We start from the raw sequence: 16,799 nt of genomic DNA, 5'->3' as shown, positions 1-16,799 counted from the left end.
ATGTTCACTGAAAGGTTCTTTTATGGCATCGCTGCGAAGAACTCTTTTGGAACCTTTATTTTGAAGAGTGTAGATAGACAGAGCTCATGTGCAATATTTTTAGAAGTCTGAAGACAAGAGTTCAAACATTTGCGTCTGGAGGGTTTACAGTTTCTCATACTGCTGTGTATTAACAGCATCACTAGATGGCGTACTCCACACAAACTCTGGCTGGAGGCTGCTTTGGGAAAATATACAGGGAGAAGTATGGAGACGCATGGGCTGCTGTGAAGAGAGTTCCTCTTAGCCTCATCAGCAGACACCAGCTGGAGAGAGAATGCAGCGTCTATCAGTATGTATATATATTTTATATTCCTTCATTTTTAAATACTGAGCTTAAAAGTATAACCATGAAACACTTTTTAACAGTAATGCTCGGCATACAAACGTGGTGAAGCTTCTCGGTGATCCTTGGCTGAAAGACTCCAAGTGGAACATTCCTTTGGAGTTCATCTCTGGGGAAGATCTTGAGACGACCATCTTCAAAGTTCAGCTTTCTAAAATACAGGTAAAGATGTGTGACACACTCATCCTTTTACTCATCCTTATATATATCAGGATTTGTACTAGGGTGAGGATGAGTGACATGAGTTCTGTTCAGTTTATGTATTAGTGGAGCCAAAATTCAACAGTGCCTTTGTGTGTCTTCTTCAGCTGACGCCAACAGTGAGAGCCACAATCATCACTGGTATGTGTGAGGGTTTGCTGTTTCTGCACAGTAAAGACATCGTCCACCAAGACCTCAAACCTGACAACATCATGGTGAGCCAGACACAAACGTTCATCTGTGGGCCAAGAAAATTAGTTTTTTATTTGTTATTGCTCAGAGGTTACTTTTTTGGTGTTCTTGACTAGGTTTCAAGGTTCTCTGTTGACATCTATGTTTCCATGAAGATCCTTTAACTTTAACATCCATGGAATCTTTCCATTGTCTTGGATTTTACTCCAAAAGTTCCATATAAGAATCCATTGAGCAATCTTTGAGTTCATATTGCGATCAAAAGTCTCTGCATTTAATCAACTAAACATTGTGGTATAGACAGCAGGGCCGTGCACAGACATTTTGAGGGGAAGTGGCCCAAACCAAAAAAAGGGGCACTGGGGTGGGGTGGCATTGGGGGCGAGGATTGGGTGCTTGTCCATACAAATGATCCATCTTACTCTAGTCAGTCAAAACAGTTTTGATCTAATTTTGTGTCTATCGAAAATAGTGATATATGACATTGTATTATGTTGAATATCAGAGTTTTTGTGTCTGAGGGATTTGTGGACCCAATGTTTATGGCTTTGTGGAGTAAATGTTATAGCTTTTATTTTGAAGTAAAAAGATAAAATTAGACTCTTGGGGTAAGATGACCCAGCCATATTTGGCACAGAAGGCCCCAAGTGGCATGTTGTTACTGGTGTTATTGTATTTAAATGTAATACTTATTGTAATTAATGGGGCTATTATTTAATATTTTCATGAATTAGATGTTCATTTCAGGCATCTTCACTTTCATTAAAACCTATAGGCTAATTGAGTAAATTCTACTATGACAAATATTGAGAATATATACATCTATTATGTTTTTATTTTTTTATTATGACATATCTTCAATTAAAATATGGGCAATTAAATAAATATTGATATGCTTGTACCTAAGTCATAAAAAATGTACCTTTCAGATGATTATCTTTTAATGGGATTCAGATTTTTCTGTCAATTATTCAATAATTCTACTAAATTGTCAAAATAAAATTAAGTAGAATATTTTAGTATTTTACATTAATGACACTCTAAAATATATATAAATAGTAATAAGAATTATAATATAAAAAGTAATTTATACATTCTGTAACAGTTTATGGGTTATTATATGAAATTAGGCCTATATACACAGTATATATATATATATATACAGTATATATTCTACAAAGTGTGCCATAAACAGCAGAGTTGATGTTATTTATATTAGATTAGATCAGGTACAAAAATTTGGTTAGACAAGAATTATAATTCTCTTCCAAGAACATCTATTGTACAAGTTAAAACTATTAGAAGGTCGCAGGAGCAAAATAATACCGCCAGAAATACAAAAACAAACTACTAAATTACTAATTCCTCGGATTGCAATGCATACTGTTAATGCAACGACATTCTGGAACAGTCGTCTCCGCTTTCCAGTTTCCGCGCACAGACTCTGAGTGACGCTGGGGAGTGAGCGGGAAAACACGGGAGGGGATTTGTGGAATCGGTGGATCTTTAGCGGAGGGAAAACAGAACACTTTTAGCTGGGATGGGTAGCGACCATAGACTGCGAGAGGGACAGTGGCTCTAGCCACCGGGCCACCCCCCTGTGCACGGCCCTGATAGATAGAATAATTGAATTGGTCTCAATTGATTGGTTTCTTTCCGAGAACTAACTTCTCTTGTCCCATTTCAGGTGGAGCATCAAACCCATCGTGCTGTGATCATTGATTTGGGACTGGCTAAGTTCTTTAGAAACGGTCTCAGCTCTGCCGTAAACTTGGGCAATGAAGCATACTCGGCTCCAGAGATCCTGCAGATGAATGGAGTTCGGGACAAGCGATCAGACGTTTGGGCCATGGGTAAAATCATAGCTGAACTCTGCGCCAGGGTCAGGTTACCCACCCAGTCTGTGTCTTCCATCAAGATTCGGGAAACCCTCAAAGACCAGCCATTCTGTAATGCTGTGTCCAAGATGGTGGAGATCAATCCCAATAACAGAACTACTATGGCTGGAGTAATCGCAGACATTAGGAGAGCTGGTTCAGTTCACCATACAGACATCAGACCAAGAGACATCCAAAGAGAGATTCCAAGAGACATCCCAAGAGACATTACAGTGGCCCGTGGAACTGAAATCAGGGCAAATCAAAAGTTGTGTCCACCAGCAGCTCATGTTCCTAAGATGGACGGAAGAAAATCTCCTGTGTTATGTTATCTACAGAATCCACCTCCACAGAGAGAGATGGGAAAGGCATTAGCCCCGGTTAAAGGTCAGGCCTTAAACCATCAGCTGTCCCTGATGTCATTTCCTTGCCCTCTCCCAGAAACCGGAAAAGTGACTCAGGAACGCTACATCGAGGAGAGCGGAGCTCTAGAATATAAAGAGATTGTCACGAGGGGAGGGAAAATCATTAAATATGACAAAATACAAATAACCAAAGATTCTTAAAAAAATAACACTTGTGTTGTGATAAATGTCGAGGGGTTGAACATACTTTCAATTTACACGGGTGATGTGTTTTTTTGTTTTTTTTTAAAGAAAGCACAGGCTGGTGACACTATCAGATTTTTATTTGAGGCGTTTTCATTGTTAATATCCTGCTTATGTTCATTCTCCAACATTTTTCTAATTTGTCAGTGATGTAAAGTACAAACCTGTAAAATATCAAAAACACTCATTTATATATATGGCAAGTTGTCCCAGTTGACGGCTGGTAATCTTAGCGATGCTAAATCTAAATGGGAAAAAGACCTGGAGTGCTTATTCAGTGATGATGAATAGGAAACCAAATGTGAGAAAGCTCAGACTGTCTTTCAATAGCCGTCATAAACTCATCCAATTTAATGTGAAACACAGAGTCTATTACAACCTAGTTAGACTACACACCTTTAATAGTACCTATTCAGAGCTCTGTCCCAGAGCTAAAGTGGACAGAGGGACTTTTTTACACATGCTGTGGTCTTGTCCTGACCTAGAGATATACTGGGAAGGGGTCTTAGAGGTCATTGCAATAGTTGTTGGCACTAATATGCCCAGGCATTTAGCTGCCATACATGTATAAGGTTGAGGTGGAAGCCTCCTAAACTTCCTTCTACTTCTATGTGGACTAAAGTATCATCCTATGTACCTCTTGAAAAAATATAATTTCCTTTGAAGAAACATCAGAATCAGTTTGTAAAACCCAGGGAAGCTTCCTTTCTTATCGGGACAGAATACATAAACCTCATATAACTTTCTGTCTTCTTGTATGGGTCTTTATGGGTTTTTTTGTGGAACTGTGAAATGGAGGTGTGTTATAGGGTCTTGTGTATGGGGAAGGTCTGCTCCGACTAATTTGTATTTTTGTACCGATATCTTACTTTAAAACCCAATAAATATGATGTTCAAAAAAAGAATAATTCAAAAACACTGACATGTTTTTGTACTTTTTCTATTATTAATAATTTCTAGTATGGGCCTATCACACGTTTTAAACTAAAGGTGCTGAACTTGGCATGTTAGAATAAACAACAAAGAATACACTACTCAAAACTATCGATACAGACACTTTGCAAAGTTGTGAAAATGCATGTGTTGAAAACAGTATTAAGTAAAATTCCACTTGGATGATGCCTAAAAAGATCATTTACATTTGCAGTTTATGAGACATGTATAATAATAACCCCACACAAAGCTCAAACCCATGCATGGACACTTGAAGAAAATCTTTTTAGCTCACAATTCAATCCACTTATACACAAAAGTCATGTTGTAGGTATGATTTAATGCACAATGGCATTCTTTCTTAAAGGGTTAATTCACCCAAAAATGAAAATTGTGTCATTAATGACTCACTCTCATGCCGTTCCACACCCGTAAGATCTCCGTTCATCTTTGGAACACAGTTTAAGATATTTTAGATTTAGTCCGAGAGCTTTCTGTCCCTCCATTGAAAATGTATGTACGGTATACTGTCCATGTCCAGAAAGGTAATAAAAACATCATCAAAGTAGTCCATGTGACATCAGTGGGTTAGTTAGAACTTTTTGAAGCATCGAAAATACATTTTGGTCCAAAAATAACAAAAACTACGACTTTATTCAGCATTGTCTTCTCTTCCGGTCTGTTGTCAATCCGTTCTAACTAACCCACTGATGTGTCCCACATGGACTACTTTGATGATGTTTTTATTACCTTTCTGGACATGGACAGTATACTGTACATACATTTTCAATGGAGGGACAGAAAGCTCTCGGACTAAATCTAAAATATCTTAAACTGTGTTCCGAAGATGAACGGAGATGGAACGACACGAGTCATTAATGACAATTTTCATTTTTGGCTGAACTAACCCTTTAACAAGAATAGCATTCTTCCTTGAGTGGTTTAACGTGTCTGATGTTATACTTTTTCTGAACATGCAACCAGCACAGCCTGTTTTTGATATATGCTGAAAAATTCTTGGAAACCATCATCAACCAATTGAGGAAAAAAGACCCACAAGAATGTTTTCTGCCAGGTAACAACAAAATATGAAGTGCAATTAACTTAACAATACTAGGACTTTAATAGAGCAAGAAGCTTAAAGGGTTAGTTCACCCCAAAATGAAAATTCTGTCATTAATTACTTACCCTCATGTCGTTCGACACCCGTCAGACCTCCGTTCATCTTCGGAACAGAAATTAAGATATTTTAGTTGAAATCTGATGGCTCTGAAAGGCCTCCATTGGCTCAATGGCACGGTTCACTCTCAAGACCCTTAAAAGGTACTAAAGACGTCGTTACAAAGTCCATCTCACTACAGTGGTTCTAAAATAACTTTATGAATCGGCGATAATAGTTTTTGTGCGCAAAAAAACCCTAAATAACGACTTACATAGTGATGACGATTTCAAAACAAGGCATCGTGAAGCTTCGAAGCGTTATGAATCAGCGAGTCGAATCAGCAGTTTGAATCGCCAAATTTCAGCAGTTTGGCGGTTTGACACGCGATCCGAATCATGAATCGGCTCGCTGAATTATAACGCTTCGAAGCTTCATGATGCCTTGTTTTGAAATCGTCATCACTATGTAAGTCGTTATTTAGGGTTTTTTTGTGCACAAAAACTATTATCGCCGATTCATAAAGTTATTTTAGAACCGCTGTAGTGAGCTGGACTTTGTAACGACGTCTTTAGTACCTTTTAAGGGTCTTGAGAGTGTAACGTGCCATTGTGCCAATGGAGGCCTTTCAGAGCCATCAGATTTCAACTAAAATATCTTCATTTCTGTTCCGAAGATGAACGGAGGTCTTACGGGTGTCGAACGACATGAGGGTAAGTAATTAATGACAGAATTTTCATTTTTGGGTGAACTAACCCTTTAAGGTTTGTATAACAGGCACTAGATACTAGGACACCCACCTGTCCCTAAAGGTGACGTACACTATATTCCCAAAAGTTTTGGGACGCCTGACTTTACATGCACATGAACTTTAATGACATCCCATTCTTAATCGGTAGGGTTTAATATGGAGTTGACCCACCCTTTGCAGCTATAACAGCTTCAACCCTTCTGGGAAGGCTTTCCACAAGGTTTAGGAGTGTGTTTATGGGAATTTTTGACCATTCAGCGAATTTATGAGGTCAGGCACTGATGTTGAACAAGAAGGCCTGGCTCGCAGTCTCTGCTCTAATTCATCCCAAAGGTGTTCTATCGGGTTGAGGTCAGGACTCTGTGCAGGACAGTCAAGTTCCTCCACACCAAACTCGCTCATCCATTTCTTTATGGACCGACGCTTTGTGCACCGTGCACAAACTGTACACTTGGCACAATGCAGTCAGCCAGGTAAGTTCTCCTAGCAACTGCCATATCCGGACTCATCCATCAGATTTCCAGACAGAGAAGCGTGATTCGTCACTCCAGAGAACACGTCTCCACTGCTCTAGAGTCCAGTGATGGCGTGCTTTACACCACTGCATCCGATGCTTTGCGTTGCACTTGGTGATGTAAGGCTTGGATGAGCTGCTCAGCCATGGAAACCCATTCCATGAAGCTCTACACACTGTTCTTGAGCTAATCTGAAGGCCACAATGTTTGGAGTCTGTAGCTATTGACCCTGCACAAAGTTGGTGACTTCTGCACACTGTGCACCTCAGCATGCGCTGACCCCGCTCTGTGATTTTACGTGGTTGCTGTTGTTTCCAACTGCTTCCACTTTGTTATAACGCCACTAACAGTTGACCGTGAAATATTTAGTAGTGAGGAAATTTCACGAATGGACTTATTGCACAGGTGGCAACCTATCACATTACCACGCTTGAGTTCACTGAGCTCCTGAGAGCGACCCATTCTTTCACAAATGTTTGTAGAAGCGTCTGCATGCCTAGGTGCTTGATTTTATACACCTGTGGCCATGGAAGTGATTAGAACTCCTGAATTGAATGATTCGGAGGGGTGTCCCAATACTTTTGGCAATATACTGTATATCTTCCAAAATACTTGTTTGTTCTTTCTTTTAAAAATGCTGTCCCATTACTTGTCAGAAATACTTTCAGTTTCACATTACTGTTAATAGATAGTGGGAGGAGATGTTGTTTCTTTAGCCTTAAGACATCTCTTTTGAACGCTGTTGAAAGTGCTTGAGAACTGGGGCCTGTACCATGAAGTCGGTTTAGGTTTAGGGGGTGAAACACTCAGTTTCAGTCAATCTCATGTCAATCTTGAGTGCCTATAGAGTAGTATTGCATCCTTCATATCTCCGAAAAGTCTTTAGTTTTGTTATATTTATAAAAGAAAGATACGCTGTACAGAGCGGCTGGGGGCGTATCATGTGGGCGGAGCTAAAGAATCATGAGCGCGCACAGCGATTTCGTTGAGAGCTGAAAGCTGTGACATCCTTAAACGTGGAAAAAAGGTTATCCTAAATAAACCATTGAGATCAATCGGATTTAGCCATACATATATGATCCGGAATCAGATCTAGAGGCTGAAATTGAACTGGAGAAGCAACAACGACGACTACAGCAGGACGTCTCAATGGTATGTACTGTAAAACTTATATTACGTTACCTGCTTATAGCGGCTTGTCATGAGCGAGTTTCGCAACATTTGTGTGCGTTTACTCATGGTTTATGAGGACATAATTTTATTTATGGACTGTATGCGATTTAATGTTAGCAGTAGCAAGTGTAACGGTTTTGCACATCAAACTAGTGCGTGTTTACATAGAAAAACAATGGAATTGTAGCGCACATTTGAAGCAGTTTTACTCACCGCCTGCTTCCAACCTTAACTGCTGGAACCGCTCCATCTTTCAGCATTAGACGAGCTACAAATCCAGAGTTGAACTGGGCCTTGTTTATAAAACGATCGTCGACCGAATTGCAGGGGTCCCATTAATGCTGGGTTCTTTGAGAAGCTGTACAGGGTTGTCTTGGGTTGTCCAACCAAAAACACACGTCTTTGGTGATATTGTTGATTTCGTGACGTCCTGTGACTGCAGCGCAGCTGCTTCCCTGAAGCCGAGCACAGCGCTATAATGGCCGTGCATTTGCTCTCTCGCTCTAGTCGTGCGCGTACAAGGACATTCCGCCCTTGCTGACGTCAGATGGACCCATACTCAGAAAAAAACTTTCCGAAACTTATGAGAAACTGTAAGGAGTATTTTTGGCACAGAAATACTCCAAACGTCCAACTTTTTTTTGAAACTTTGTCGATGTTTAGCATGGGAATCCAAGTCTTTAACAGTGTAAAAATCTAAGTATGCATGAAACAGCATTTCACCCTCCCCTTTAAGCTTAGTTTGAGCCAATCCTGGGTTTTTAGTACCATTAAAGAGGTTTGGCTTTTAGCTGTGTTCATCTCCATAGTAGGCCTGTCGCGACTGGTCGATATAATCGACTGCATCGACTGTTAATTAGTCGGCGTCAATATTTTTAGTCGACTGGGTAAGTTGGGTACGATATGAAATTGTATTAGTACCGGTACTTTGACAGCACTCTAATAAGAGCAGTATTTCTTAATGTGCGTCGATGTGTGACAGCAGGAGTGAGGACGTGTGTGTGAGCTCTGCTTCCACCGTTCACTAAACAATGGAAGCAGAACAGTCAAATATACACGCAGCTCAGGAAAAAGAAAGCAACAGAAAAGTGCGGCGCGGCTGGGACGTGCTCGATTATTGGGTTTGAATGGTAAAAAAATATGTAAAAATGCACGTCCTGGCGAGTATTCGGGTAAACGCAGTCGGATATGTCTTCAATGAACGAATACAGAGTTGAGTGAGAAATCGGGTGTTACAATGAATTTGGTCCGTGCAGATCTTAGAGGGCCGGACCTAATATTCTGTGTGAAGCAGGGCAGGAACATGCCGGCCAAGTGAGTTTTTAGGGTTTTTTAACCCTAAAATAATGATAAAACAATGAATAGTAAGTTCTGTCATATTATTCAATTACTTCTACTGTTTTTTACTGTTTCAAGGGCTTGTTTACATTAATACTTTTTTTATAGTACACTACTGAAGGTCAACATTGCAAGTTAAATGAAAGGTTTTTAAGTCAAATTGTTGAAAATTATTGTTATAAATTAGTCGATAGATTAATCGATATAAAAATAGTCGTTAGTGGCAGCCCTACTGCATAGTAATTTGCGCTCTACGGCTAACCCACTCCAGGTCAGATTATGTTCTGGATAAGAGATCTCAAACTGAAATTGGACCAATCAGCTGTGAGCAAAGTGACACACCTCTGATGCAATAAAGTCATTCCCCTGTTTCTACTCCAAATTAAAGGTTACTACATAGCAAATGTTTTTTAAAGACTAAAGTGTCTGGCATTTAACAATGCTTATTTATAATAATATTGAATGATTTAGATATGATTTATATAATTGTTATACCCTTAATCAATTACACATGTATCATTTTAGTTAATCAATCATTAGGAACTTAGTTGAAAAGACTATAAATAACCTATATAAAAGGTCATACAAATAAGCTTAAAAATCAATAAATAAAGTTACTACATGTGAGTTTAAATGTTCAATTCTCTCTATATATCTACTAAACTAACTTCATAACTTTTACTTGCATTGACCTAGTAAGATTTTTCTTTAAGTGGTCCTCTTTTATAGACAGCTCTTTTCTTCTTCCTGTGTAAATTCTTAATATTTTTCAATCATGTAATATTCTGCAGAAGAGAGAAGTGAATGTCAGTTTCACTGATCCACAGCATGTGATTGGCTGATGTCACAGCTAAACTCCTAAACTCAGGATCAAAGCCTGAGTTGACAGAGAAAGCTGATGATCAGAATCATGGGACATACAAAGCCTGAATAGATTGCTTTGGTTTTGTCAACTCGAAACTAATCCTGTAACCCTGAGTTTGTTAAACTACCATCATGGTACAGACCCCTGGACAAAGACAGCGAGTAAATACATTTATTAAGCATGTCTTGTTATAAATAATTGTAAAGTTCTTAATATGGTTAAATAATACAAACAATTTATTTTATACATTGTTATAATTTGTATATAGTTTTTTCTTAGGAATCATGAATTAAATCAACCCAGAATTATCTGATTAAACTATTACCGATATATAAATGTACACATCTCATGTTACACAAGCACTTGCAATTATCTCGGTCCAGTCCACCTTCTTTTATCCAGTGACAGTCTAAAGAACTCCACTTCGACAAAAGCACTGTGCCATTGTGCCAGTTACAAAATTATGAAACAACACGGAGCATAAATACTTCACAGAACTATTCATTTATTTATAAATGTGCTTATTGGTTTATATGTTAATGTATCGTGAACCACGTAACACATTTTGGCGCTGTCACACTCCTGACAATTCTTTTCCTGCACCATATTTCCATTGAAGCTACACCACCACCTACCTTTCATCCGAGTCCAGGGAGAAAAAGAAAATGACAGTCGAGCAGAAACTTCAAGACAGGCTTGTGCCGTGATACTTTTGCATATTTCGTTTCCATGAAAGGACGTACATGGTCTGCAACAATGCTTAGGTGGGTGGTACATGTCAAAGTAGTGTTTCCCAGCAGAACATTGCCCAAAGCCTCACACTGCCTCCGCCTTCTTCCCATAATGCATCCTGGTGCCATGTGTTCCCCAGGTAAGCGACGCACACGCACCCGGTCTGATGGCCTGGTCTGATGAAAACGTGATTCATCAGACCAGGCCACCTTCTTCCATTGCTCCGTGGTCCAGTTCTGATGCTCACATGCTCACTGTTGGCGCTTTCGGCGGTGGACAGGGGTCATCATGGGCACCCTGACTAGTCTGCTGCTAAGCAGCCCCATACACAACAAACTGCGATACTATTGAACTACATGAAAATATGTGACAAAAGGCATATTCTTCTCATCACACCATAGGCTTCAACATCCTGTAAGAACTGTGGGTTGATGAAAAACTACAATGGAACATTGCCGTATGTCTTTATTACATGAGTTAGATTTGTTCTTATACCTGTGAAAATATGCTCTAACATATTTCAAACGGCATCAATTCTTCTTACATGACTCACTTTTAAATTTAAGGTTTAGATGTAAGTGTGAACCTGAGGAGGAGCCCAACACTTTGTCTCTGGTAAGAGTGTCAACAAATTCCAAAAATATTTCTTAACCAGCAATGAAGTCCAAATGAACTGAAAGGAGAGAGTTTTTTTTTGTTTTGTTTTTTTCACATATGTTTCTAGGACAGTGTTTACTGTAGGCTATACCAAAAAGGTTCAGTCAGAAGCTAAGTTACAATATTTATAGAAAACATTTATTTGATATTTTCTCTTAAATGCAGTCATTGCTTCAGTTCAACAGTAACAACAGCTTCCAGAGGTCCATGCCACCAAACGGGACAATGACTCGACATCACAACAACATTGAGCAAGGCGTTCAAACATTTCAACGTCTAGTCATGAGGAACGGCCAGCCTGTTGAAACTGAAGAGATCAAGTATATTCAAATAAATAAATAAATAAAGGCTGATACCACATCAATGTAATGATTTGTGTAATGAAATTCTAAGTAGCCTACTTGTGAGGGTTTATAAGTTATAAGCTGTATTCTCAATGATTTCTTCTGTCAATAAACTGAGTTGGAAATCTTTAATGTGTTGACATGTTGCCATTAAAACTGAGTTGAACTTTCAGAAAGCAGTTGAGTTGCCTGATAGTCAAAGAAACTGATCTCAAGGCTCCTAGAAAGACTGCATAAAAGCAAGTGTAAGTGTTTTTTTGTTTGTTTAGTTGTTCAAGATAAAATGAAACTGGAGAACTGTTTTACTTCCTGTAACATCTTTGATCCTCCAATAAAAAAAATATATTTAAAAAATACATTTGTTCTGCATTGTGTAGCTTTTAGTGATGTGTCGTTCATGAACGATTCATACTGCTCTTTGCAGTAAATCCAAAATGTGTGGTTTCATAGAAATTTGATAAAATAGTATATCCTCTACAGAGAACAAATGTATATAATATTGTTCATTTATGTAAATATATGCACATCTGACTGAACCAATAATGTTTTAATGTTTTCTCCATATTATATTTACTGGTTAAACTGACTCAAAAGCAAAAGTAAAATAGGCAGTATTTAGACTTTGAGCTCTACATCATGACATGGTGAAAAGGTATCTGGAAAGACGATAACAAAAACATGTTTACTGTAATTGGCTGTTTGACAGGAAAGAAGTGGGTAACCAGAATGACACTTACGTAGCCTATATATTTCTGGATCTATTATAAACAGTCTGTCATTGCTCAATTATTTTTCATTCTCATTTACACTTCTGACATCATCAACATCATAAAATCTGTAAATATATTTACTGAAATATTAAGTGGCCTAGTATTCGGAATAGCTACATAATTTTGTTGTGAGTGTAAATAATTTGTCTGCCTATATATTATTATTCATATTGTGTGCATTTTTTAAATGGTGTTCTCTGATCTCACAATATTTATAAAATGCTTGCATGAAATTGTGTGAAATATTCTCATTCTTGCATTCAGTTTCCCTTTTGACTGTCAGGGACAGATACTACTGACATATGGGTGGAGATATTGTTATTTGAGAACTAATTAGAACTCTGTGGGACACAAGTAAAGTCACTTTGCGTTTAGAATTTAGTTTTACTGTAATGTGATTCGTGTAATGAAATTCGAAGTACTTGTGATGGTTTATTAGTTACAAGGAATTCGAGAGGCGTGTGAGGAATTATAGGAACCAATGGGTGCACGTCTGTGTTACTAAAGATTGAACCAACTGATCGGTCAGTGATAAGGACAGATTATTAGATCAGTTACCAACAGTGTTGGGGAAAGTTACTTGGAAAAGTAATGCATTACAATATTACGTTATTCCCTTAAAAAGTAACTTATCGCGTTACTTAGTTGCTTTTTTAAGAAAAGTAATGCGCTAAATTACTTTTTCTCACCTGGGGCAGGGCTTGTTTGTTTGTGTGTTTTTATAACAAAAAAAGTTATATTTTGGGGCAAATGTAAAGGCCTTTACACACCAACATTGAAATAATAAGGCTAAGGGAACTGCAAATTCACTCCTGTACAGTAAAGGTTCAAACAAACCTTTCAGCTGTGCTACCATTCTGGACCGCAGAAGAATAGGACTCAGGAGAAGAAAGTTTAACACTGGGTGCATCTCAGTCAGCTCCCTAGTTCAGTAGTCAGGGCACTGATCAGGACATAAGTCAATGGGCTGATCCCTGATCAGTGCCCTGACTACTGAACTAGGGAGCTGATTGAGACTCACCCACTTACTTCACCTGTAAAAACTCTAAAAGTAAAAAAAAAAAAATTCATTTTTGCTTATGGTTTAACTGAATCATCAAATGTCAGCAGCAAGTACATTGGTTAATAAAGTGAGATTAAATGCATAAAAATATAATAGTACACAAGGTCTCTGAACTTACTGCTGATTTCTCTCAACATGGGGACAAGAGAGCTGTCAGTCTATAAATGTGAAAACAAAGTTATTTGCGTTACTTTGAAAAACTTTGAAAAGTTACTTTGAAAAAGTTACTCAAATATTTTGTTGTAAATTTAAAAGTAATGCGTCACTTTACTAGTTCCTTGAAAAAGTAATCTGATTACATTACTCAAGTTACTTGTAATGCGTTACGCAACACTGGTTAGCAAATACTAAAATGTTCCCCAATTAAAATGAAGAAATATAATATAAGTCATGGAACAACTGGAAATCTTTTGACGTTTGTTTAACATTATGACACGGGGAAAAGGTTCCCGGAAAGACAATAACAAAAACATGATTACTAAAACACCTGTTTGACATGAAAGAAGTGGCTTACCAGAATGATGCAAGAATCCAGAGTTTAACTGTAGTTTCATAGGTGTAAGATCATGGTAGACACAGCCGGTAAAACCATGCTCCTCATTACTATTGGTTTACCATTACCGTAGGCTTATATATGGTCTCTAAAATAAATACATTAATAACTATATCGAATATAGATTAACTATAGAATGTGTAATAAAAATAGTGTAAACATGTAGAAAATACGAAAACAGCTTCTATAAAAGTTATTTATATTCCGCAATATTTAATGTAAGTAATAATAGCAAATTCATAGCATGGCAAGACACTTATTTTACAGAAGGTGTATAAGCAATGTTGTGTGATCTCAAGTCTTTACTGACTGTCTTTGCTGCCATCTAATGGCGTTATAATGTAACTTTCACTGAAGTCAATACCAAATATGCCATTATCGGCATATTATTTATAGCCTATAACATAAAATATTATTTATTGAACAATAATATTCAAATTAACAATACAACCATTGGGAAAGTAGTTTGTACAATAGGAAATAAACAAAAACAAACAGTTAGGTCAATGCAGCCTACAAAAGCAAGACTCTAGGCCTAGTTAAAATACAGGACTTTAGTTAAATAAAAATATAATATAAAGTTATGAAACTTAAACTGCTCCCTGTGTGAATGTGAGCGGGCACAACTTAACGCATGGTTTAACACTTTCCAAAACTTAGTGTATTTACTAGTTGCCATATCAACATTATTTAGAGAACAAAATACCCCAAAATTAAAAAAATCTTTGGAAGATATGGACCATAGCAAAAGTAAATTTCTTACTTAAACTTTTTTTTGTGTTTAAAATAAGACGAATCTGATATTACTTATATCTGTTATTCACCTGAGATAGTTCTCTAATGCTGATCTAACAACAGCAGAAGACAGAGCCCCTATAGAACTACGCTTTTATATTCTATACTTTTATGAATACTATTGAGAAACAATGAGAAAGAGGTGAATAAAGACAGAGAGTAAATGTTCAGAAATTATTTATTATTATTATAATATTTTTAACTATACTGTATAGCTGTATTTAGCGATGTGTTTGTTGTGAAACTCATAAATTAGTATATTTTTAATTATTAAAAAATGCCATTATTTTATTTTTAAAAAGTTCATAATTGTATTTTATTGACAAAATATTTTAGTTTGTCTTTTTTTTATTTATTATATCAGATAACATTTTAAGCTGTCACTTGGTCATGTTACAATGCACCCCACCTATGGGGCATGTTGTCACGTTTCAATTCCATTTTTTCAGGGGAAAATCATGAAAACGTATACACTGTATTAATGACACAAAACCACATAATTGTACTAGACAAGTGTGAAATTAATGTGGGGGAAAAAAATACTCTGAACCCCAAGTGGATTTACACAAACTGAGAAAGTCAAATATATATTTGAACTACATAACATAACAGAGCACAGCTGTTATTTTTTATAGTAATAGTCGTAATAGGGGTTGGCCCATCATCAACCTCAACCTCGCAATGGCTCTACTCTTCAGCAAAATGGTAACCCCAAAAACTCTTTTAAACCTTTTAAATTACAAAATAATTCTTAAACTTAAAAAAAAAAAAAAAAAAAAAAAATATATATATATATATATATATATATATATATATATATATATATATATATATATATATATATATATATATATATATATATATATATATATATATATATATATATATATAAAAGAAATGTATAAATTAATCAAAACATTAAATACAATTCAGACATTCCAAAAGAAAACTAACTAAGCCTCCCTTTAGATCACATGCCCTATAGATCTAAGGCCTTCAAAGTTAGGGTTAGGTTAGGTTTACTTCCTGTTTTACTTTCAGATTACTGATGACTGGTAGTGGGTGGCGATTATCTAGTGATGTTTTTTGTCTGTCTGACTGTCAAGACGCTGTTTTCAAGACTGAACAACTGTAGTGGTAAGTCACCAACTGTACTATTTTTATAATACATTATATTTATAGCCTATAACAAGTAAATGTAATGTCTGGATCCATATAGAAATTGTTACTATGTGTGATAGAATCAGGAGTATGCAAACCACTAGAATTTAATTTAGTACTCATCAATTTTTGAGGTTCTATAATTGGTTATAATTGGCTATTACTGGCTCTTGATTGCATACTGATTATTTAAAATTCTAGTACCACAAAATTGTTCATTTATTTTTCCTTTGATCCAACATGTTTACAGTAGGTAGTGTCTTTAAGATGACAAAATTACACAAGACTCTGATTTGAGGCCTGTCAAAGTGGATAAGGAAAGCAAAAATAAAAATCGCCCTGGACGGAAACAAGAGGGACAACATTTTTTACATGTTTTCCTGTAAGCTTGCAGTTTAGCATTAAGATGCTCTGAGAGGGGTTAAAAACTATATAATGTGTTGCTTTAAATGGAAATGAATATAGAAAGAATGTAGAAATATCTAAAAGAGTGGGTTTTTTTCCGTTTAAAGATAAATAATTGTAGCATTAAAGAAAATAATAAGTCAATGAGATGCACGCACGCACGCACGCACACACGCACGCACGCACGCACACACACACACACACACACACACACACACACACACACACACACACACACACACACATTTTTTTACAAACAGAATTTTTAATTTTTTTTCTAGATGGCTTTTTCAGCTGCAACTTATGGTAAAGGAAACTTTGG

The 16,799-nt window shown here is 36.9% G+C and overlaps 1 protein-coding gene across 1 annotated transcript in view; it reads left to right on the top strand.

Annotated features, from left to right (window-relative positions):
* Window positions 1-4,158, top strand: part of LOC307138170 (uncharacterized protein) — a 6,859-nt gene extending 2,701 nt beyond the window's left edge. The window contains exons 2-5 of the mRNA XM_079836337.1: window positions 177-331; window positions 409-547; window positions 694-801; window positions 2,466-4,158. Coding sequence (XP_079692463.1) covers window positions 186-331; window positions 409-547; window positions 694-801; window positions 2,466-3,221 — 1,149 coding nt within the window. The 5' untranslated portion in view covers window positions 177-185 and the 3' untranslated portion in view covers window positions 3,222-4,158. The remainder of the gene's footprint in view (window positions 1-176; window positions 332-408; window positions 548-693; window positions 802-2,465) is intronic.
* Window positions 4,159-16,799: the final 12,641 nt, after the last annotated feature.

This window comes from Gobio gobio (genome assembly GCF_949357685.1).
Source record: "Gobio gobio genome assembly, chromosome: 15".
Lineage (NCBI taxonomy): Eukaryota > Metazoa > Chordata > Actinopteri > Cypriniformes > Gobionidae > Gobio > Gobio gobio.
The sequence above is the reverse complement of the archived record's forward strand: the minus strand, read 5'-3'. Positions and strand labels throughout refer to the sequence as shown.